Below are 25260 nucleotides of genomic sequence, written 5' to 3' on the forward strand. Positions count from 1 at the left end.
AGACAAGCTTAAAGCTTAGTAAGAGACACATTGTAATTATACAGTGACTTTAACTTGTCTTTAATGATAGAAGCTTCGTGTGTGATAAGTACAAATAGATGTTAATCTTCAGGCAGCTAATTAATGTAATTAATCAATTCTAAAAATAGAAAACAAAGGTTTTTAGATTGTTTAGCAGGAAAATTATAATCAGTTGTAATCAGCAATAAAACATCAATACCTAATTACAATACAATTACTTGTTCCATCTTATTTTTCTTATTAAGAAAGTATATTGGTGACAATTTGTAATATGCTATTACTTTAAAAATACCCAGGCATAGCTGGCTTCCTTAACAGAAGGTTCTAGTCTCAAAGAAATTAAGAGGAATAAAAGCACAATTCATGAGTTCCAGGGCAGCCAAGAAATATTAAAAAATTAGCTGTTGTCAAACAGCTAATAATTGTATATTGGCAATTTCAGGTGATGGCTCCCAGCTGCTTTTGATTTATGAATCTACTCTAAATTAGCTCAGTTTGAAATTGTTAGATCTGTTATGTTTTGGATTTTTATCTCAAGGAACTATGGGCTGCCACGTGCCCTTTTTGTACAGGGCCTAGCAAAATGCAGCATCAAACTGTAGTCACCAGCACAGGATGAGCCGTTAGCTGTGTATTATCATAATGGCCTTTAAGTACATGTCCTTTTTTTTTTCCTCTAAACTGTAAGAGGTTGAATAACCTTGGAAAGTAGTAGGAAGTACTTGCCTCATAGCCATAGATCTATTATTTATTAAGAAACCTAAAAGTCTCTCATACTTACAGTTTCAGATATTCTTTTGGATCACTTATTTTGCTTGTTATTAGAATAATTGTCAAATCAAAAGATACCACATTTCTACTGAAATAACATTCAAAGACTATGCACAAGTATTTATTCTGAGAGGCCAGAAACACTAACAAAAATTTTGGTGAGTCCACAGACTCAGTGACATCTTATCCACGTTTAAAAATACTTGAACACAAAGCAACACAATGTTATATAGTATTTGACCACAGAAATAAATTAATTACTTCTAATTTCTCCCCTCAGATTTTTACAGTGCAAAAATAGCTATCTGATAGTACAGATAAAGACAGAGTAATTGCCAAAAAATTATTAAATATAATCATTTGCCTTACTCAATGACCAGACAAGATTAATATTTATTTTTAAGCTGATATAGAAAATCTTTTCTCTTTTTTTTCCATTTGCTGCCTTATTTTTGTCCTAAGTATTCCTTTTTTTCCTGTTATAAATGAAAAAAATTTACCTCTTACTTGGTAGAAAAGTAATATCTGAGAAAGAACTCTGTTAAGTGACCATCTGACCTTGGGACTCTGAATAAGGGCTTATCTATTTGAAAAATTGATAAGAAACACGTACTGTGTAACACGTGACACTTAATCCTGTTTGGTAACATCCTCAAAATAAGTAAATAAGTGGAAATTCAAATTATCTTTCTTACTTTTCAGGAAAGTTGCTTCAAATGCTATTTAAATTTTTTTGATCTCGTAACAATTTGCCTGCTTTCGTGGTCATACAGATAGGTTTTGCAAGAGTCCTAGATTATTATTTAATGATTTAAGGCTTTCAGCAACTTTTATTTCTCATTATCTTTATTTGACAAGACTGCCTTTGCCTAGTGACCAGGAATTAAATACCAGACAGGAAAACATCCTGAGTCACACTAATCAATTATGACTGGTCTGCTTTCTACAAATTTTATTTTGCAAGTAACAAACACATGTAGCTTTGTTCAGTCTGTTCCCACTTCTCTGTGAAGGACTAGAGACGGGGCTTAGTGAACATTAATCTTGCACTATTGTATGTTGAGCTGACTTTGAAAGATGCTTTTAAGCATGCATGGGTGATGTAGTTGAAATTTAAACTTCAATATAGTATTTTTACTGCAACTTTCTTTAATTCTGTAGAGATCTCAAGCTAATGAGTCATGTAATAGATGACCACATACTCAAGCAGAATGTGAAATGATACAAGGTAGGGACATAAAATAAGATCTGTGACAAGCTGAACACATTTATTACACAAGAAGATATTGAAAATGAAGAAGTAACTCTACCAGATATTAGTCATTGACTGAATTCCAATCATTTGAACTTTACCAAGTAAAAGATTTTAACTTTGGGGTGGGGAATTCTGTTTGGTGGGCTTAGGGATTTTTTGATAAAAAGTATTTATGGTATATCTAGTCACCAACACTATCATTTAGGCAATCTGGATCGGTATTTATAATAAGACATTAAGGGATAGTGTCTTCGTTTTAACTAGGGTAGTCATTGAATATTGGAGCCATAAGAAGCACTAAAATTAATAGAAATACCAGGGAGCTGTTCTGCTTTACACTGCAAAGCCAATGCCTGGGTCAAAGGCATTAAACCCTTACCTACCCCACCCCTCTGAAATCAGTGGGCTTTGGACACGTAAAAAGATTTGACTTTCCAAACTTAGAGGCAGTGAGAGCCTGAGACAATCAAGTTATCACATTTTTGCTGAGTTACAGTGTCTCCCAGTCAGTATACCAAGTGTCTTAGATTAATATCTGATGTCCGTTACCTTGTATTTGTGACCACCTCAGAACATTCACACAGGACAGCTGTGGTGGAAAGACAAACTAAGTAACTTCTGTGAAAACAGTAAGTCTCTCCAATGATTGAACCCTAAGCAACAGAAGTGATTTACATTTGGAAACCAACACACTAAATCCAAAGATTTAAGCATCTAAGGTCCTGCAGTGTCTGCTTTTTGACTCCTGGGTCCAGACCAGACTCTAGAGCTAGAAGATGGATGCACACACTCTCTGTGCAAGCTATGTGTACAGTCAGTGCCTTGAGAACCTCAAAACTGTACACTGAGTACTGAGAAACTGAATGCAGTGCAGTGACCTCACTATAGATGCAGTGACCTCAAAGTAAGCACCAGGGAAATGTGGAAGGTTGAGTGAGTTCTAAATCCCATGCATAAAAAGACCTTATACACAGCTGTAGCAAAGACCCTTTTTCACTCAGACCCATGGCCATGAACTAGCAACACAAATGAAAGCTTAAATTAAAAATCAGTTCTGCAGTGTAGTTTTACTCATTTTGCTTGAAATTACTAAGGAAATACTACTAAAAAAACATGGTTGTGAAAACGTGTTCACCCCAGTAGCTTACATCCTAAAATAATCAGTCTTGTTGCTCACCATCTGCAGCAATACTTTCTAAAGTAAATAAAGCTGTAAGAACAACTGCTCAGATTAAACCTTTACATTTGTCAAATGACAGTAGCCCATTCAGAGTCTGCTCCTGCTCAGCTAAAAGATTCCGGTTACCTTCAGTAGGATGCAGACCGAATTCCCAATATAGCCTTTTGTGATAACACAGCCCCCTTGTCATAGGTAATGATCAATATTATTTATTCAGCAATCTTTGCTATTCTTTAAGTTCTTAGGACCTTTTCAACACTTCCATACAATTCAAAAAGGAAGGCAGAATGGGGCTGAGGTGTTTGATAAGCAATATATAAAGTAAGAAATAGACAAACCAAGGTGATTTGCAGCCTGCAATAATTGTCATGCATCATAGAACCAGCAAAAAAAAAAAAAAAATCATCTCATGCCATTTCTGATTCAGCAAAATTTATTCCTTTTTTTTCTCTTCAATACTCTTAGCTACTTATGATTTCAGAAGTCTGGGAATCTTGTAGAAAATTTAAAGTAAACTTTTTGGACAGTAATTTTTCCCTAAATTTCATTCAACCTTCATTTGAATGCATAAGTTACTTTTCTTCTACCCATTGTCAACAGTAAGTATGACCCCAGCCATCATGTCTCAGACTGGAAGCAGGATGTTTTCATTCACAGTCAGTAGTAAAAATTGCTGTTTGCTGCATCTCTGCTGTTATGCATCTAAAGAGAACACCACTCAAGTGCTAGTACTGAAGCTGTGTTCCAGCTGACAAAGAACTGCTGAACATTTTGCTGCTAGTACTGAGACAGTAATGAAGTAAAGATGACAAAGATCACAAAGCAACAGACTACAAATCACTTGAATCATATTTTGAGTGGTGTATTATGGTAACCTATAAATAACTAATTGCATAAAATTGCTTTAGTAGTTTCTAGATGGCAGCTTTAATTAAAAGCACCGGAGACATTTAGAAGTTTAGAAATGGATGGCATGTAATTTGCCCTTTTACCAACCATAAAATGGTAATTAACCAATTTGATTCACTTCTTCCTATTAAAAGTTTTATGTGAATCGCAAGTTCCTTGTAAATACAGTTTTTCTTCAGCAGAAGGTGGCATTCTCTTTTATCAGTCCTCACCAGTAGTTTTAGATGTTCTTTTACAAATTCTTAAGAAGTTTAATTAGAAGTTTTCAATGTAAACTGCTCATTTGCAAAGTTTTTAGCTGAGCAGAAAGTATGAAGTACAGTTTCCAAAAGTGGGCAACACATAGCTCTAGTTGCTGTTCATTGATGTGTTCAAAAAGGATTTGTTCCCAAAAAATCTCTTAGAATGCAAGTGCAGCCTATGATGTTGTGGGGAAAGAGAAAAGAAAATATCTTAATGGGGAATTTACTGTATTACTTTTAATCCATATTTTTAGCACTATAAGCCTAGCTCCATTAATGCTAAAATGACAAAATTTCTAGACTGAAAGATCATATGTATAATAATTGTATGTATTTTGACTTTATACCTATGAGAACTACACACAAAAGCAACCAGTTTGCTTTCAAAGCATTATGTACATTTGTAATGGTGTACGTGTTCACTAAGGCAGATCCACCAAGGGAAATAACCCTTTAACCAAAATGACTCCCAAGAGCATATAACAGGAGAGGTTATAGTCAGCCTTCTGTGTTTATCCTGGTTGTACTCAGCCCATCCAAGTACCATGTTATACAGAAAAAAGCTGTAAAGAGCAAAACTTTCTACAGTCTTTCTAGTGAGGATACTAGCAGCAGTTCATTTTTAACATTAATTAACAGAACTTAAATGGTACTGATCAAAAGACGTCTAAGTGTTATAAATATTGTTCCAAGATGTCTGCACATAAATCTACTGTAAATAGGTGTTCACAAGAGTTATTGTTTTACATTCAGGTACAAAATCTAGTCCTATGTAAGACAGTTCCAGTGACTAAATATACTAAACAGTCCTTCAGAACAAGCATGTTACTCAAAAAAAAAAAAAAAAAACCCCAACAAAAAAAACAGATTGTGTTCTGCTCTGAGTCCAAGAACAAGACTTAAATCCTTGCCCAGGCTTATTTTGTCCTTACTCAGACATCAGTGTTTAATGAAGAATCTCATACCCAAGCAAGGTGAGTCCCTCACGTGTGCAATAGGTCCCATTTGTGCTCAGGCAGCATCAGTTGGGCATACAGTTTAGTGCTACAGTTCCTTAAAAAAAACCAGAATCAGACTGAGCCTAACACAAACTACATCTTGTTCTCTGTGCAGAGAAAAGATAGCTAAAAATTACCTTTTATTGCACACTGATAGAGTGAGCAGTGTTCCTACTTGCACTGACTGCAATTCATTGCACTCAGCATGTGCATGTTTCCTCTCAGAGTTCCTCAGTGATTAAAGCACAATTGAAGTGCTGCATGTGATTTGATTCTGCATTACACTGTACGTCAGAAAAGGATTAAAAATAAGCTCTTGGAGCAGAGATTATGAGAAGCATCATGCAAGATGTGACAGAAGCATTAATAAATCCAACTCTAATTATGAATAAATTGGGACAGTTGAGCCACAAATCTGTATTTTGTTTTTCAATAGATGCCTTATATATAGGGTATTTGTCAACAAGACTTAAGTGCATAAGTAGTTTTTTTCAAATAGGTAAAGTCATGTTGTTGTAGTAAAAGGGAGTAAGCACTGGAAGCAGTAGTTTGTTGTTGAATGTGTGTACGCTGGTACTTGAAGAAACTGGCTTATTAGGAAGTACTGGGAATTTGTTATCTTTAGTAAAAATACTGAAGACATGGACTTGTTTATGCCATCACACTGGCATATGGACTTCCCTTGCAGATAGACTGCCTTTCTGCAATGGCTGGAGAGCAAGATGTGCACTGTTAATATTAAAGGATCTTGGGTTTTCTTATATATTCAGTGTTTGAAATCCATTCAGTAACACAGCTGAGTAGCTTTATTTCATTGCAGCATAATTTTTGCTTTTTATATAATGGATGGTTTGCAGCCAACACAGCCATCTGTTCACAGGGAAATTGTGTAAAATAGAAGATGCACTTGCCCTAGTGATAGATCCTGGCCTTGTGTTATCTGTGGTGTGGATCCCATCCAGGGCTGTGCTGCCCAGGTGAGAAGCACAGCTCCTTGCTTACCATGCAGCACCACACCTTGCAAAGGCAGACTAAGTAAGACACAGCACATGTGCTGTCCTTCCCACCCACATCAGGTTTCTCATTTGAGCCTGGGAACCACACTGGAAAGCAAATCAAATCCCATCTAATATTGCTCCACAACGCAGTATCAGTAAAGTTAAAAACACCCCCAACAACCATAGCTGCATATCAGTCATATACAGTGGTCCTTGCTCCTCATACCTTCCCTGCCACAGCAGGCCAGCATGGCTTTTTCTTCTCAAAAGGAGCCTTGAAGAGACTCTCAAGAAAGTAGTAGGAGGCTGGGACTGAAGAGACTTCTGTCTCCAACCTTCACACATCCCTGAAGAAAAAACCCTAGCACAGTTCCCTAGCAGCTTTTCCATTTACTAATAATCCCTTAGCATGCTCCATCTGTACAGCATAAAGCTGATCAGAGCAGGGCAGAGCCCAGGCAGGAGCCCCTGAGCATCCTAGCGAGGACAGTGGGAGGTGCCTCAGAGCCCAGCTCCACCTGCTCTGTGGCCTCAGACTGTGGCAGCAGCATCCACACAGCCCTTCTGAAGGGAAAATGTAACCCTGTGCAGACTAAACTGCAGATCGTGACTCAGGCCCTTGGGAACGAGTGCCATGAAAGCCTCTGCAGACTTCTAGCGGCACCACCGAAGGTGCAGTCCCTTCAGTGGGGTTTGCTCTGTTGGCTTCTGCCATGTGCATTCCCTGAGAATAACATCTGGGAAAACCTCATCAGATTTATATATTAATTGTTTATATGGTCATTGATAACCAGGCTGGATTTCTTTTTGCTTCAGTTGGGTTTTTAGGGTGGATGTCTTAGCAGCTCAGTTGTATCAAAAGAATTTACAGTTAGCTTTGCACACCTGGTCTTTGTTTCTGAAGAGGCAGCCAGCCCTCAGCTCCAGCCCCCCGGGCACCCCTAATTCTGGCCTTTTCTGTTCACAGGTCTCTTCCATGCAAAGTCCCTTTAGCATGTATGAGGGACAAATAGAGGTGCCATCCCTTCACAGAAACTGGAACACACAGGACACCCCCCCAACACCAAAACAAAGCCTTTTGCTTCTCAGATGTACTCTTTACCTTAGCTCACCTTCAAACCTTCAGCCTTTCAGATTTATGATTGGAGTTCTCAGAAGCAGACAACAGCCATGAGCTTGCCAGTCATTCTGTAGTTTCCAAAAGCACTGTTACTCTCTAATTAAAGAGTAAAGATCCTCTGAGGGAGCCAGTACCGAGGAGGGATGATCTGGGAGCTCACAGGGAGCCAGGCTCTAAGATGGCTGATCTTCCTTTAGCCTTTTTATAACCTCCCAGATTTCCCTCCAACTGACCTATCCAGCCCCCGGGTGATTTCAGTCCCCCAGGTGACATCTGTCTTGGAGAATTGGGTGTTTCAGTGATCAGCCATTTCACATAACGAGGTGATGTGGCCTAACCCTGCACCCTGTGTCACTTCAGCAGTCTGTGGGCACTTTTTGTCCTGGAGAGAGGAGGTGACAGGATGTTGAATACCCCTTTTCTAATGCTAGTTCACAGCCAGATGAATACACTGAACTGACAATTTAAAAAATTAATTTCAGCTACCAACACTGTGCTGATAGATAGCCTGAAAGCCGAGTGTCATAGAAGCACTAGATGCTAAAGTTAACTGCTGTGGCCTTTGGAGGTTTTTTTTGTGATGGTATCTTCAGACCTTTGCAAGGTGCCTGAATGTCACCTGTGATGAAAAGGCACCTCTGGATGGGAACTGGGTGGTGTGGGTATGATGGCAGGGTGTACCCAAAAGCCTGTCACCCTGCGAGGCATTTGCAGCCTCACTCAGTGCCTTCCTCTCGACTGGAGTAAGGGGTGGAAACCCTCCAGTATAGGAGGTCAGCCTGCTCCAGCAGAAGGAAGAGCCGAGCCCGCGCTAACCTCCTGGCCACAACAGAAAAACTGGTGTGGACATTATTCCTGCTTTCTGTCACAAAAGAAGTGGTCACGGGCAGTTTGTCTTGGGACCCCACCACTGGGTGTTAACACTGTCAGACAAAGCATATTCCACTCAAATGTGTGTGTAACTCAAGCTCAATCCCCCTCAACTGCCAGGTACAGATTTGCTTCGGGGTCTGGGGAGGCTGTCACCCCTTCTCCTAGCCCTGCGGGAGATGCGTGTTCTTCATCAGGACCACTTGGTCCTGTCCCCCGGACTGCTTACTCTCCCTTGCCCCCAGCTGCAACTGCTCCTATAGATTTAAAGAAGCATAGGGAAATGTGGCTGGGAGGTGAGGGAATTCAGTTTGGAGTATTTTCTTTTTTAATGGTGTGTGGAATTGCTGTGTGAGATGCTAAACTGGCGTGCAGACAAGTATTTTGTAAACGCAGAGTACATGCAGCCTTCAGTTGTGCTAAATGCAAGGGACAAAAATCAAGAACCATATAAGCCACTGTCCAAACCATCTGTTCAAGTCCTCTGCCTTTCATTTCTGTGTAGCAGAACATAAATTCATTATTAAAATAGCTTGGCTGTGCACAGCAGCTGCTATAATTGCAAAGTTATGCAACTTTAAATAGGAAATTATGAAGTAGCTTAAAGGAAGAAATTGAGTGGTTTTGGTAGAAAGGATTTCACAAACCTAACATGAATAGAAGTGCTTTTCTAGCTCTATTTTCAACATTTCAGGGCAAAAAGATCTTACAGTTCATGTAATATAGAAAAGTCTAACAAATTGAATGCAGGAAGAACTGGGTAGGAAGTGTTAGACTGGGACAGACTGGGGCCAGGCATGTGTTGCGACATGGCTGTACAACACTGCTGGTGGGAGACAGCAAGCCCTCCATGCCTTAGTTTCCCCACTGAAATACAGAAGACCATGACCTCTCCTTTGCATAGCCCTCGCATTTGCTTCAGGGTCCATCTCTCCTGTGCAGGACAATGGTGCCAGAGCTATTGCAGATCCAGAAGTGGGAGAACTGCAATAGCTCCTACTGAAGCCCACTGTTGGCATGAGGTTGTTTCCACTACATGACAACCGCCCTGGGCAACACTGCACTGCAACACATTCTGCAGCACAGATATTCCTGCCTGTTAAGCAGAGCCTGGGTTGCACCATTTGTATATGTAGCCCATATCACAACAAAAGTCTATCTCGTTTTCTGTGGGTGCTTCTTCCTTCCTCAGAAACTCTGATAATTCAGACAGAACAGTAATAAAAAATAAATTGCCTCAGCATGAGAACTGAAAAACTGAAAATGAAGGAAAATCAACTGTAAGATAAGTTTTTAGAAAAGCTGGTCTTGTCCTACTTTGTGATGGACATGAAGTAAAGTTATTGAAGAGCCTAATTCTGTGTATATAGAATTACACTGCAAGCAAAGCCTCAGCCGTTTTGTTCTGTTTCTTCCTTATATCTTCCCTCTTTCTCTGTAAGTCAAAGACAGTCATATATGGCTGTGATCTTTCCATATACATTTCTGTATAAACCTCAAATACGTAATGAGTAAAAAAAAAAAAAAGTCCTACATTTTTTAATCAGTAGATCTTCAGAGTCTGAGAGGAAACATTTTAAGCTTATACTTTTTAATCTAGATAATGTCAGTACTAACTCTTTTTTACCCTTTCCCTTCGTCCAGGTATCACTGTAGATAAGCACGGATTTATTTACTTCGTTGATGGTACCATGATTCGGAAAATTGATGAGAATGGTGTGATCACAACAATAATAGGTTCGAACGGCCTCACATCAACCCAGCCATTGAGCTGTGACTCTGGAATGGACATCACTCAGGTAGACACCTGGTTTTCATGTGTTGTCACTTTTCTACACATTGTAGAGACAGATAACTTAGTTTCTTGTACAAGGGTTGTATATTAGAATATGCTGGCTGAATCAGATAATTCTGGACTACACAGTGTGGAGCAGATCTTCCATTCACATGATTGTTTTAAGGTGTACTGTATAAATGCAAAACTATACATTTGATTTTTTTCCAGGAGATGACATATGAACGTGTAGAGGGGCTTATATAAAGGATACATACGGCTTTAGAAAGTTGCTTGCTACTCTGAGATAGGTCTTTTAAGGAGTTTATCAGAAGTTCAGAGTGTTTTCCTTTAGTCTAGCATTCAGACTGATTTTCTGTTTCTGCTGATTCTGTTTACATCTAAGTTGGTTCTAAATCATGGAGGAGCATTACAGTAACTAATTACACAGCAACAGTATTGTGGTGGAGCTACTGCACTTCAATACATTCCTCAAAGTGCTTTTCAGTTCTTATTTCTGGAGCAGTGTAAAAGAAATAGGACTAAAAGACAGTTATCACATCTGTAGTATATGCTAAAAAAGATATAGATAAGCATGAAGAAACATAAATGATTATAGTCAGTGGGCCACAGTTAGAGATAGCACAAGGAAGAGTTTGATCTTTGCCAATAAATACTTGAATTAATCAGCTTCAAAATGAGGGAAAAGCTGTACTTGAAAAAATCTTGAGGTATTCAAGAAGCATCCTAAAGTTACATTATGGACTGTGTAAGGTAAACCAGGATCCAGTTAATTTTGCATCTCGTTTTCTCCCTGCCCTTTCAGTCAGTCCTTCACAATTGGAAAAAATCACAGTTAAAATAAACTGTGTAACAATGGTAAGGCTTTGTTCCCCATTTCTAAGTAGACTGAGTAAAAACAGGTGACCATGATCCTGTGTTCACATATATGAAGAATGTGAGGTCAGTGTTTTGGGCAGTTCTTCCCAGATTTCACAGGGATAAATGATGGAACCTGATGCTGCTGTCAGAAAAGCACTTGGGGATTTTATTACTAGAGTCAAAACAGAGAAATGTGTCTGTGTTCCATTTCACATGTCACTGCACCCTAAGTATTTGCAAATGTGGGGAGAGGAACCTCAGCTTCCCTGTTGCCAGTTCTGGGATAGAGAGACCTTTGTCTCTGGTTCAGTAGACATAATTATTCCATGTAAAGCAGAACAGCGTCAACTGGCTTAGTTGTGCTAAACCCAAGCTTAAACTAGACTGGTAATTGTCTTAAGATCATACAGCTTCTGGGCACCTTGGCTTCTGCTCTGGCACCTCTTCTTGCAGGATAGCCAGTCCTGCAGATGGTGAGCAGGAACCCACTACAGCAAGCAGAGCTCCCTGGCTGGAGGCACCGACTCTCCGCTCCACTGCCACGTACCAGCTGGCAGGAGCGATGCTTCATGGAACTTAAAGCTGCCTGAAGCACGTTTGCTTGCTTCTTGGATACATATAACAACTGCCTGGGGCATCAATAACCAGATTAGAGCTCTCTGAGGTGCAGGGAATGGTGCCAGGTGCAACGTCGGCTCCCTGCCTTCTCCTTCTGATCTGCGTCTCAGGCTGTACAAATAATTGCTTTACTGGCCGTATAATGTGCGGCTGTGTATTTATGTTCAAATTTTTGCTCATTTTGCTCAGTAACAAAATGTCTCACTAAATCTAAAATGGTGAGTTTTGATGGTTTTTCCATTCCTTTAAAAAATTGCAAATACCCTTTAGCAAATAAGTTGCAGCAGGGGGTCTGGCAAATGCAGAAATAAAGTTATTTTAATTTTTAAACTGAAATTAAATTAAAAAGGTAAACTTTTGGGGCTTAAATCAAATATGCCAAATTTGTAAGTAGATTTAAATAGCCTTAAAATCCTTTTAGGTAGGTTGGCTAATTGCATGTTTAGTTTACTTTACAACATAGTTCAAATGCCATGGAAAAAGGGCTTCCGCAAAATCACAGATAAGAGAAAGGATGTCATAGAGGAAATTCTTCTTTGTATTGCTCTCAAGACATCAGCATTCGGCTGGGGTAGGACCTTCTTTTCCTGGAAGCAGAAATAAACTTTTTTCCATGAACAATCCAGTTGCTTCCATGCTGCAGCACCTACTGAAAATATTGCTGTACATTTCTCAAAATTTTGCAAATATTTCAGCATTCTGTGAAATCAAGATGGGTTCTTATCACATAGATTGAGATAATCTTCAGATAAATTGTGAATGCAGGCCAGTAAATGTTCTAAACAACATAATAAATGATGGCATTTTAAAGTGTCCCTAAAAAGTAGCCAGTCTCATTTTCTAAGTCTAGGTATGGTAATACTTACTGTATAATTTTCTGTCACTGCTAGGTGAAGTCATGTTGTTGACAGTCTGCAGTACAGATGCACATGTAGCTTTTGGAAGCGTTTCTTGTTTGGAGGATTTGGTTTGTGGGGGTTAAGTGAATCTACTTACTCAATTTTTTGACAAAATCCATACTTCTGAGGTTTTTCACATACGCAGTAATACACAGACACAAAATAAATGTCAAGAATGCATGTTATGAAAAGTAACTCTATCAAATTTGATCGATAGCCTTCTTCCAAAATTGTTAATGATAACCAGAAAACTCTATAAAATAATCATATCCCCTTGAAGTCAAGCATGTTAATCTGAAATTATATCAATGAAAACAAGGGAATGATATTTTCACTTAGTCAGAAACAATTGTATATCCTTGCAAGACTGCTGAGTTTATTCCAGAATGGCATAAACATAAATGAAAAATGAATTTGGCCCATCTCCACTTAAATTGTTTTTTGGCCAAATTACAAATGGCATTTACATCAAGAGAATGTGGGTTGCTCACAAATTGTGTGTTTAGAGAGACTTATGAGATAGGTTAGTAAAATCAATTCTCAAAGCTAAATTTGTTCTGACAATAAAATCAACAACTTGCTCAAAATAAATATTTCTTGATTTACCAAAGTACAAAAATGTACTCTTGAAGTAAACACATGGAATAACTGCCCATTGCGAAAACTGCCATAAATGACAAGCTTTCGCTTTAAAGCATTCACTTTAATAAATGATTTGATTATGAAAAGGTTTAATCATTTATTCCAATATCAGTTTTGATGGAAACACTTCTTATTAATCATTCTGTGTTTGTTATTCACCACCTTCTCATTCTTAAGCACAGTATTCTGCATTCATAATGAGGAGGGAAGGACAGCTGGGGTTGAAAAGATTATATGTTGTGGCAAATAAACTACCAAGCTGTGACTAATTACTTTGATCTCATACTTCATTGTGAGGATGTTAATCTGAATTTAGAAGGAAAAGGACATTTGGTTGAGGTATTTGTATGGTAGGCCAGCATTCTCTGTACTATTTCAACATGTGCAAAACTTGGATGACTTTTTTTCTCAGCACAGATGAGTTTAGTGTTCTTCAATTAGTTAATAAGGAGCAAATCTAAAGAAAAAGGCTCTTCAGAGCTAGGTTTATAAATATATATGTGTGTATACTCAGCCCTCACCATTGGTGCCAGGATTTTAGCAGAGACCTACATTAAAATCAGTTGTTCCAGTATCTTTCATTCTGATAGAGTTGGTAATTTTTTTTAAAATGCTGCCTCTGAAACTCTGAATACTAGAACATGAACAAGAGCTCAATTTTAAAGTCAAAGCATTTTCAAGAATATCAAAAGGTGGTGTTGGTCTTCATTTGTTCTGTGATTTTTAATATTCACCTCACGAATCTACAGCACCCAGAATCCAGACTTTTCAGGCGTGTACCCCTGCTGCTTGGTCCTTGGCTTCTAGGTTTGGCTCCCATCCTTCATTTGTTCTTTGGAAGCTGTTTTGTTGTAGGTTAATTAAATTAATAATAAACCCGTGTTGAACCTTATACTTCTGCATCTGAGCTGGAGGCCCCATGGACTGAGGTAACTGATCTCCCAGCTGGATGGTCTACTGAATATCTCCTTCTGTCACATTGAAGCCCAGCTGAAGAGAACAGAATTACCTACTACATCTCCTACCTTCCCTACAACCATTGAATAGGAAGACTATTGTAGGAACTCTAAATCAGGGACATAAGCTTTGGTCTAAAATACTCCTACTGACTTCTCGAATTGCTACACCGCTGACTGCTCTCCAAACTTGCACCAGCAGTGGGCTGGCTGGGGTGACCACCCCACAGCAGGACCTGTGGCAGTGCCTCCTGGCCACAAGCCACAACAGGAGTGCTCAGGGAGGAGACTGGGATGGAGAGTGAAAGCAGGAAAAGAGAGGGGATCATCGTTCTGTTTCACTGCCTAATGAATTGGGCTTGCTCCTGGTCTAGACCAGAGGCATCTTTAGGTTGCTCTTTTTCTCAAATGTGCACGCTCTCATAGTGTTTGCTGCATCCTGAGGGTATAGAGAAATTTTTTATCCTGGTTATTGGTAGCAAATGAGAGCACATTGTGTGGCTATGTCTGTCTGTCTGTCACTATTCTGTTCCTCGCAGTAAATCAAAATCTTGGGCCAATTTCAAACAAATTTGTAGAGGAATAACAACCAGAATCACAGCAATTAAATTCCTACATGTTCCATAAAAAATATTAATCCAGTTGGAGGAGAGAGACCTAAAGTGCCCTTTCAAAAGGAAATATTACAGCATGAGCTTTCTTTTATTAAACTCCAGAGATTCCACCCAGGATCTAATAAATGCTCCATTCAGAGGAAAAGCTTCATTTGGTGCTTGGATCTTATTAAACTCCCAAGTCAGTCAGCCATGAGACGGAAGTCCTTAGGAAACCAGACTTCATTAGATCCAGCGTTCATAGAAGTTATATTGACGTTGTGGGAGGTTTTGTGTGAAAGTAAAAACACTTCAGCTCAGCTTGAATGATAAACTTTGCTTCTCTTCTGCCTCCATTGCCATAGTGAAAGCTGAGGAGAGAATTAGCAGATATTTCTACCATCTTGCAATTTCTTTCCTCCCATGAGAAATATGTGGGCTGTATTTCCTCCACTCTGAACCTCAAGTCATTTATATCTGTGTGAGTGGTAGCAGTTAGTATTTGTGAACTGTTTAAACCATTCTCAAGCACAGTCCCTGCAAATTTAAACCATTCTCAAGCACACTTCTTGCAAATATAGAGACCAAACATTTGCAGGGCAACAGAACATGAATCCCAAGAGCTCTTAGCCTTGTTCTCGTGCTGATGTCAGTTCCACTGGGCATGAGTCTGTGCCAAAGCAATAGCTCTGGCCTGATTGATGGTGTTAATAACTGTCACTGCTGTGTTCCAAAATGAAAGGTCTGGTTTGAAGACTTTTTCTTGACATTTGCAGTTCATCAGCCTTTGTTCAGCAGTTCTCCACGTGAGGGAACCATCTATATTGTGTTGCTTCCCATAAAATTCAGTGACACTGCAAAATGTTTTGCTCCCTTACAAAAATATGACAGTATTATTACATAGGCAATTTGCTTGTATAGGTCAAATTAAAAGGCAAATTCTAGAACAGGGTTTAAAGTGACCCTCACATAGCAAGAATGACATGCCCTGGACAGTCTACTTTGAATGATGGAGGAGAGGGGAGAGAGCAGTAAGTAATTCTGTTGATGACCTACTTGAAATAGTGAAGTGAGAGACAGAATGCTGGAAAGCACAAGTAAAGATGAGCAGAATTGCTTGAAAATGTAGTATATATCTCAAAAATGCAAAGGCTGACATTGCTCCCGCAGTCACAAGGGCTGCGGGCACTCCCCACCAGCATCTGCACAGGCACAGTATGCTTCAGTGGCATTGTGGAAGCCCTTTGAGCAGAATAAAAAGCTCCCAGGACATGGTGACCTCACTTGAAAGCAGCAATGAGGATCTGCTCATCAGAGCAAGCACAGCCTGAACAGAATTTTCACTGGGTACATTTGGGGGCAGGAAAGGAAAATGTGAAAGACAAAAATATGGTCTGATGAACGGGTGAGAAACAGGAGGAGTGAGCTGCTGGCATAAAAAACAAATTGATTCTAGGCTGAAGTACTTTTAAGCCAGGTTGAGAGTAGGAGGCATAATATTCTAATTGTGTTAGAGAGCTGCATGCCATCAAAAAGCAACAACTTTGTTTTCACTGAAGCAAAGTATTGCAAAACTACCCATGCTCTTGATTTATTTTTAGTCCTCTACCTGTGTGAGGCTTTTGATATGCTGTTCTAGCTATGTGTAATTAATGTATGACATGGTTTCAGCTGCAACTGAGACCACGTGGTCCTTCACTCACTCCGTCCCACCAGTGGCTCCCTATTTCTTTACTTTCCTCCCTATTTCTCTACCTCCTCTTCCACAGTGGCAGAGGGGGACGGGGAATTGGGGTCGCAGTCAGTTCATCTGCCACTCTGTGGCATGGGATCCCTCCCATGGGCTAAAAGAGTTCAGGAACAAAGTGTTCCAACACGAGCTTCCCACAGAGTCATGGACTCCTTGGGCATGGGCGTCTCTGGGGTCTACTGCTCTGTTGTGAGCTCTCCACATACTCACAGCTGCCTTCGAGCATGGTCTCCCACTCCAGTGTGGAGTCCTCCATGGGCTACGCGTGAGTATCTGCTCCACCATTAAACCTCCATGGGCTGCAGGGGACCCCATTTACCTCACCCCACTCTTCTCCTTGCTGACCTGCATGTCTGTAGTCCTCTGTCTCACCTCCCCCCTTGTCTATCCCGGTTCTTGATGGTCTTTTTTGTTGATAATTATGTTTCTCAGTCGCTCTCCCTCATTGCTATACTGGTTCTCCCCTTCATAAATATGGATTCACAGAGGTTTGTCACCATCGCTGGTTGGCTCAGCCTTGGCTGGAGGTGGATCCACTTTGGAGCCACGGGAGCTTCTCGAAGCTTCTCACAGAGGCCATCACTGTAGCCCCCCTCCCTGCTACCAAAAAAAACTGTGCCCCCCACCAACCCAACACAATGTATCATAAATATTCCAAATCTCTGAAATGTTTTATGTATATTCATTAAATCACTGAACAAGAAGCACACAAAGCAGAAATGACAATTTATAGGCCCTTTAATTTTTATTTGTGGTTTTCCCTTACAGAAGACTTTCAGAGCTTTTTCCTATCAGAAAAGATACTTATTATTTTTTCTAATTTTTGCTGCATGAAGGAGCCCAGAGAAGCTGTTATTTTTTTCTGGTATAAAGTTGTTTTATTCTCTGGTTCTCTTTACTCTGCTGCTTAATTTCATGTTCTCTCTTCTCTGGCTTTGCTGGAGTACCAGAGAAGCTAACTAGAGTTGAAGTCATGGCCCCAGCAAAATCAGTAACTGGTTTTCCACTGACTTCAGTGGAACCAGGACTTCTCGCTGTGTGCTTTTCCAGGTTTAATTGAAAGGGTAGTGAGTAGCGAGTTTGTAGCAAGGAACAAAGGTATCCTAAGAGAATGTATATGTTTTTGAAAAATAAACCAAAATAGGTAATGGACTGAGCCTTTACTGAGGCATTTTCAAGCCTTTTCATAAATGAGCTTCCCCCCTCAATTAATTATGTGTTAGTCGTTGGAAACCATAAGCCTATACCAAAGAACTCCAGCCATTATAGAATATGCAGGAACAAGCAGTCACTGGTATCCATACTTTGAAGCAAACCCAAGCTGAATGCCTTTTTAAAAGAGGATCTTCAGGTAGAAGATAAAATAATCTTTTCCCAGGGGTAGAGGAGAGGTTAAGTAGCCTCTCTTTAACAGGAACTGAGAGAAAAGAGGCTCATAGGATTAGGACCTCAGGTGGAATAAAGTCTGTGAGAGCTTATGAATCAAACTTGTAGGTGTATAATGTGATTTTTAGAATATCAAACAAAAAGCAGAATGGTTTCATCACAGCTAATTTATATTCTAATCAAATTATTCTATTACTGAATTTGAAATGTTAGTCATAGAAGCGAGATAGCATGTGATGAAGTCACACTGCAGTTTCTTCCTTAAAGCCCAAGTGCTCTTTTTGTAATGGTCACCTACAAAACAGCAATTTATTTCAATTATCGGCCATAAATAATGCATTACTACTGAGTAAAAGACTATGTACATTTTAATCAACTCTTCTAGCAATTGCATTCTTTTCTTTGATTGTTGAGGCAGGGAGTGTTAGACATTTGATGGTGGAGAGAAGGAGACCTGTTAGACCTCTGCTCAGGACTTTTCTTTTACCTTTCGCTATACAGAGCCAGATTTAAATTGGTTTTTTTAATCATTTGTTTATGATGAGAAATTGCAAGAAGGAATAAACTTCTGTAAGAGCTGGATAGCTGGCAAGAAGGTAGCAGCTCAGCCCTGCGTCTAGGTGCTCTCAGGTGCACCTTCACAACTTACAGAAGCCTCCACACTCACCCAATGTTGCCTTTGCGTGCACAAAGCCCCTGTACAGATCCACCCAGTGAGATCAACCCATCCGAGCTTCCCTGCCACCCCTGGGCTTCCTCCAGCTTTCCCACTGTCCTTGCCTGGCTCGTTTTGAGGCTCTCCTGTCAGTTTTTCCCAGCTTATGCAGTTGATTCACTTGTTATTCTTTATGCGCAAGGAGCCTTTGATTATCTCTCTCATTTAAATACAGTTTCAGTATGATGGAGTCTAGTTGATGAGGTGTTTGTGGCAGAGGCCTTGTATATGCTGAGCTGAGTTACGCTGCTGAAAATGTTGAGTGCAGCTTTGCCAGACTGGTGGGAGTCCACAATGGGTTGAGATATATTGGTGACTATATCTGACTTTTTTCATCTGATGAGGAGACATAGTGGATAAAATGTGTGCATGAAGAGTATATACTCATAATATATACCTATGTATGCATAAATAACTATGTCTATATATGTATATGCATATGTGGTTTCTATGTATACTGCATAAGTAATTGGATAGGGAAAGCTGGTCCCTGACATCCTAGAGTCCAAGCCTGAAGAAGGTCTGCTGAGAAGGGAATGTAGATGTTGATGGGAGTGTGCAGAGGCAGGCTGAGCCTGTCCCTCCTTTTCTTTTAATACAGTTGTTCATCCATGTCCACTAATAACAAGGCCTGCCTGTGATTTAAGAAATATCTGTTTTGATGGAGGCAACTCCTACATTAGCCATTTTTTTTAAGACTGACAGAGCTGGTAGTGTGTGTGTGTTGCTCTCCTCCTCTCACCAACCAACCCTTCACACATCTATGGAGTAAAGGAACAAATTTTGCGTTATAAAGTGAATAACAATAGTAATTGAGCTTTACGTGGAGCTCTCTTTACTGCCTCTATTCCAAGCCTTTCAGGTTGCCCAGTGTATTCTGGTTTGGGCATTTGGAAATGTTGCACAGCATTAGGGGGAGGGAGACCAAATGGGCTGGCACAAGTCTGGAGTTTGAGTACCAGCAGGCACCAGAGGTGTTAGTGTCCATCCTGCAGAGATGTCGTACACTGCTGGGATAGAAATTGTTTCCCTGACTAGGTCGGAGGAAGATTGTCCTACATCTTAGAGGAGTGAGGACTGCTCTTTGAGGACTGGACTCCTGGTCTGTCTACAAGACAGCACAAATCGAGAGAAAGCTTACAGAAACAAAGGCATAAAACCAGCGTAAGAGAAAAAAGTGATATAGGCATTTAGTTCTATTGTCAGGTCATGGAAATTTTACATAGCTGCAAACTGGTGCATTTGAAAGCTGTAAAAGAAAGTGTGGGTATGGTTGTATGACTGAAAGCATTGCACTGCAATAACCAGCAGAAGGGGGTTCAAAAAAAACAGCACAGTGATACTTCTGGCCTGCAAATTGCCCCAGGTGCCAAGGGGAATGTGAAAGTCTGCAGATGCTGTCAGAACAATACTGTAATAATAGCAGCTCACAAAGGGCAGAACTTTGAAGCATGTCAGCACAAGGGAACTCTAGAGGTAGCAGGTGTTGTTCCCTCAGTACTTCTTGGGTCTCAAAGCTGGTTATATACAAAGACTGAAAAGGTTTTAGTGCCAAGAAGTGTTGCTTTGGAGGTATTAGTGATATCTCCGGTAGTATTATTAGGAGTAAGTTTGCCCTGAGTTACGCTTACAAGCTGCTGAAGTCAAACAAAAGTCAGCTGTGACAACCACAGAAGGTAACGTGGCAGGCGCTGCAGCGTGGGCAATGACAGCTAAGAACACCTGCTTTCCCCTCTTTGTGATGCTGTGTTTGCTTCAGCATCTTTTCTACCCTTGTTTCTGCCAAGGGGAAAAAAAAAAAAAAATGAAAAGACACTGTGTCAGTGGAGGAAAGAAAAATGCAAATGTCAGGACAGAAATTGGTTGTATCCATTTGTAGCATGCCATACAGAGCCTACATTTATGGCTGTGCATTATGAAGTTTAGGCCACAGAGAGAGACGCAAACAGAATGATAGAGAGTGCCATTTTATGCAGTATGTTACTCTGACAATAACACTCACATTTACAAACAAATTAGCTAAAAACGTCTGAAGGACATGCAGCTTTTACAAACTGGGCCTCATCTCCTGCTGATAGATTCCTTTGGGATGGGTATGGCATGCAAAATGATACACTGCCTTGGAGAATAAATTTATGAAGTTTAGCAATGTAGGTCACATTGCAAGAAAATCGTAAATGTCTGAACATCACTCAATAGCCATTCAATCAACTGCTCAAAGCAAAATGGAAAACTGAACAGCGTGTAGCTGTCTCTGGTGAGAACTGAGGAAAGTTATGATATGATGTAAAACCCTTTAAGGCCTCCATCCATATGTATTTCTTATTTCTTCTATTTTTCTTGCCAGTTCAGAGTTATATTTTTGGGTCCATATCAATAGTGACAACAAAACCAATGGATTTTTTGCTATTATTACCATGAACTATGACGTGTGTTGGGTGGCTTATGAAAAGTATGCCAAAAATTTGGGGAATCAGGAGAGGTCAAATGATTGAAACTTGGTAAAAGTAGACTAGTCATAAGGAACTAATTTCATTGTGATATGATTTTGGTATGCTACCATCCGGAAGGATTTATAACTTATGCTATCTGCTTCAGTCTTTTTGGATTTGTTTTGAAGGAAGGAAGAAAAGATGTTTTAAAAGGACGTTTCTAGATCTAGTACTGTCTAGAGATTCCTGTTGTTTTCTAGTTCTAGAGATTGCTGAGAGTTTGAGATCCAGAGATTTACAACTAGGGCTCAGCTACTGAAAATCAAAAACGTTATTTAGCTATCTGTTGGAAACCTAATTTGAGGTGCACTTTTAAAATCTTTGTCTAGAGCCTTTTTGGAAGACAAGAAAAACAAGTGCCTCTCCTTTTACATCCAGGTTGTTTCTATCCCAGGCTTGAAATACATTATTTAGTTGAGTGGTATTTCTTGAATTTTGCTTGAAAAAACATTAGTCCTAAACTTTATCCTTGAAAGCTTTTCTGGTGCAGTCTAATAATGCATCACAGCAGTAATCAATGCCCTTAGCCAACAGAAATTTAAAGCAGAGTACCTGCTTACAGTCTGAAGCTAGAATCAAACATTCTCCAGTGCGTCTTCTTGTGAGTGTCTAACCAATGTAAATACTCACATTGGAGGATTGATGCATGAAATGTGGTTGTCTTGTTTGTTCTGCAAAATGCAAGTTGCCTAATTTTTTTTATAGGCTATTTGAAGTCTAACAGCAGCATGTGTTTGCTTTCAATGCAGCATGACAGGTGGTTAGATTGCATTCTTTTGGTTCAGCTGAAATATCTATTGTGTAAATACTTATGAAAAATTAGTTGCAGAAAATCATGTCCTGATAACAATTAATCTTGGTGCAAATTTTTGTAAAAGTAAGGACTCAGATTATTCCATTTGCTTTTTCTGCCTAGATTTTTTAATATTTATATGAAAAAGTATAATTTTAAGTTAGAAAACAAACTTGTCCATAATTGTTTTGCTTGAACTCCGTGCCACAGTTGAATAAAGAATTAGTTAATTCTTACAATGGATTTGAAAAAGCTATTGCTATTTAATTGTGTATCATTGTAGGCAATTGCCATAGAAGATGCCCTGCCATAAACATGAATTGCTGAATATCTATTTTTCCCATCCTTCTTTCTTTCACTTGCATTAGTTGTGTTTGTGAGTTTAATGGTGTAACTCGTAAGGGAAAGCTTAAATCACAGAGGTGAATTTGCATTTTCTTGTGAAAGCTGTGGAGTTAGCATTTGTTCTGATCCTTGCAGGAATGTATTTTGCAGCACTGATCTGACTGAGGAGGTAGTTGTGGCTCCCACATGCCCAATTGGCAACCTCCTGGCAGCAACTCCTCGTCCTTCACTTCCCCCAGTCTGACTTTCTGCCCAGCCCTGGGGCCAGGGGAGCGCTGCCCTGAGGAGCAGTGCTCTTGTGGAAGACAGTTTCCTGGGCACAAATTTGTAGGAAGTTTTAATTTCAGGAATTGAATTTAAATTTAAATTTTGAGTTTGACTCAAATTTCAGGGCAGAGTCAAAGTATTTGGGTGATATATTCACAGTAGCTGATGTTGCTCAAAGGCAGGGCTTTCGCTTTCTTTGGGTTTTTTTCAGTTTTGGATATTTCATTTCTATGTATCCTCTCTTCCTCTCAGTTTTCAGGCCAGATGCTTTTATGAACCTCAGTAGTTATTGGAAGCAAAATTTACCATAACATACCAGCTCCAGCCTCTCACTGTTCTCAAACAGCTTTTAATTACTGTCTCAAATAGGACTTTTCAAGATCTTCCTCCCACCTTTTCTCCATTGGCAGCACACTGGCTTTTTGTATCCAGAACTTCCGAGCCCAAAATGAAAAGATGAGGCCAAAAACTAGTGAGAGATTTATTAAGATTTATGCAATCTTACTTTTGTGCCACGTCATCTGACAAGCATGGGAGCTGGAAGCACAGGTTAGAAAGTGAGGCAAAATGGAAACAGTCCTGTTGTTCACTAGTTTTCCTCCTGGTCCCGCTCCTTCCTTTTGGCCATGCAAATTAACTGCAGCAGTATGTTTGGAGGACATCTATTCCCACTCCAGCACTGGAGATGTGTTTGAGTTAGATTCAAATTCATGATCTATTTTGAGATATTTTAATTGAAGACTCGAAGATTCCTCCTCTCAGAGGCACCAGCCTGATCAAAATACTTGGTAAATTCCTTCTGGGTGTTTAACAAAGTATTTCTCTCATGACCTGTATAAACCATGGGTACCATGTTTAAACAGACTTAAATGGCTTAGGAATCTTAAGTTCCATTGATTTTCATAGTCAATGAGCTTATGTGATTCTGGATAATATTCCCTCTATTATTAAATAAAAATGATGTGAAACCTCTCCCCATAGGAATCAACTTTTCCTAGACCCAAGTTTAGTAGACTCAAGATTCATCATTCTATCTTTGAGTTGTGAAGCAGAAAAAAATCATTAAAAAAGAAATTATGGAACAAGAAGAGAGCTGGAAAGTGAGAGCATAGCGAATCTTGCAGCAATTGAAGCAAAGACAAGTGGTGAAAACCATTGGAGTGGTGCCTTGCCTTCACGTTCTGAAACCTGCGCTGGGTCCCTCATCCACTGGAAATAATTGATGGTGAAGGCAGGGTGGTGGGGAGACTACCCAAGCTGTGTTGCTGGAGAACTGGTGGCCTCAGACCTCTGAGCTGCATCTGTAAATATGCCACAGCTGCTTTCCCAGCCCAGGGTAGAAAACAGTAGTCGTTAGCCTGGAAAGCTCATTTGTTTGGCTTTTTCACTGGGGAACAATGAATGCAGAGAGAGCAACATTTGTGAAGTTAGAGCAGGGACTGCTACAGCTGAACTGTATAATTCTGAATTTTATAATATGCAGTATCAAGAGCACAAGAAACAAAGGCTCCTCCAGCGTGGGAGAAGGCTGTAATCCCACGTTGGGAAAGGGTTCCCTGGTGTCAAACTGCAGGAGCTGAATTGTGTCTCTGCGTGCCATTAAGAAAGAAGCTAAGCTGCTGAGAGGAGCTGACACTGTCAGTGTCAACAAAAGAAAGAGCCCAGAAGTGAGAGCAAACTGACAGAAAATGATAAAAAAAAAATCCATGGTTGTCAGCTGTGAGAAAATAGAAATACATGTAGTGAGACATCCTGTAAAAAGTTCGGGGAAGCAGAACTGGTCTCCTTCAGCCTTGTAAACTCCATGCTCGCTCCTGATGGACCGCCTGTACGAGTCCTTCCTTGGAGCCATTTCCCTCACAGAAGGAAGGAGAAAGAAGAGTTTGGGTGGGAAGAGAGAAAAATGCTGCTTGGAAAGACATTTTGGGAAGTAAAAGGGTTTGGCCTGGAAACAACAGCTGAAGTGAATCTAAATAAGAGGAGATGAAAAAAGGAAGTTAGCAGCAAAGGAGAAATATGGAGGATGTTATGATCAGCTCTGGAAGTGTGTATCGTGGAGCTGAATAAAGGCAAAGGTAGCATAAACAGAAGCGCTTGAAGCTGAGCAGTACAGATAGGAAGTAATCCATCAGTCAGGACTATCAGAAAAATTTTGGCATGAATTTCATGCTACTACATGAAATTGAATCAAAATATACAAGCAATGCATGGCAAGAAATCAAAGCAGTGGTGAAGCCTTTTTAGGGATTTATGCAGCTTCTTTTAATCCATTATAAATGAAATTTATCCCAGTGAAATTTCCTGCCGCAACCAAACAGTTAAGCTCTTGAAACCTGCATCTGCAGACAAGGATAAATTTTTCCCTCTTTAATTTTCTTACTTTGATATGAACGGTAGAATTTGTTTGATCTGATTTGTTTAAAATAGTATCAAAAATGCCACAGCCATAAAATGTCATGCAAAATGTGCAGGAAGTTTTAGCTATGTTGTCAAAACCAAAAGTGAAACAGTGTTCTTCACAAACTAACACTTAAATGTGTGTACGTTTGTGGGTGTGTATGTTTAAGAAGTATATGAGTGCAGGCTCTCCTATCAGTGCTACTTGGCAAAAAACTCACTTTATTTAGTTGTAAAGCTGTGCTGTGGGAAAAATACTTAAATATTTCAAAACCAGATAGATAGGTACATAGATAGCTATGCAAGCACATACATATTTTGCAAGAAAGAAACAAACAAAAAAATACCATTTGGGTCTGAGAGCTATTTAACCACCTAAATATAGAT

General features: G+C 39.7%; 1 protein-coding gene across 2 annotated transcripts in view; it reads left to right on the forward strand.

Moving 5' to 3' along the window:
* TENM1 (teneurin transmembrane protein 1) overlaps positions 1-25260 on the forward strand; it is a 158079-nt gene that overhangs the window by 103534 nt on the left and 29285 nt on the right. For both annotated transcript variants that reach the window (XM_029084592.1, XM_010166503.1), the window contains one exon: positions 10009-10163. In XM_029084592.1, coding sequence (XP_028940425.1) covers positions 10009-10163 — 155 coding nt within the window. The remainder of the gene's footprint in view (positions 1-10008; positions 10164-25260) is intronic.

Source organism: Antrostomus carolinensis, unplaced genomic scaffold (genome assembly GCF_000700745.2).
Source record: "Antrostomus carolinensis isolate BGI_N321 unplaced genomic scaffold, ASM70074v2 scaffold38450, whole genome shotgun sequence".
Taxonomy (NCBI): Eukaryota; Metazoa; Chordata; class Aves; order Caprimulgiformes; family Caprimulgidae; genus Antrostomus; species Antrostomus carolinensis.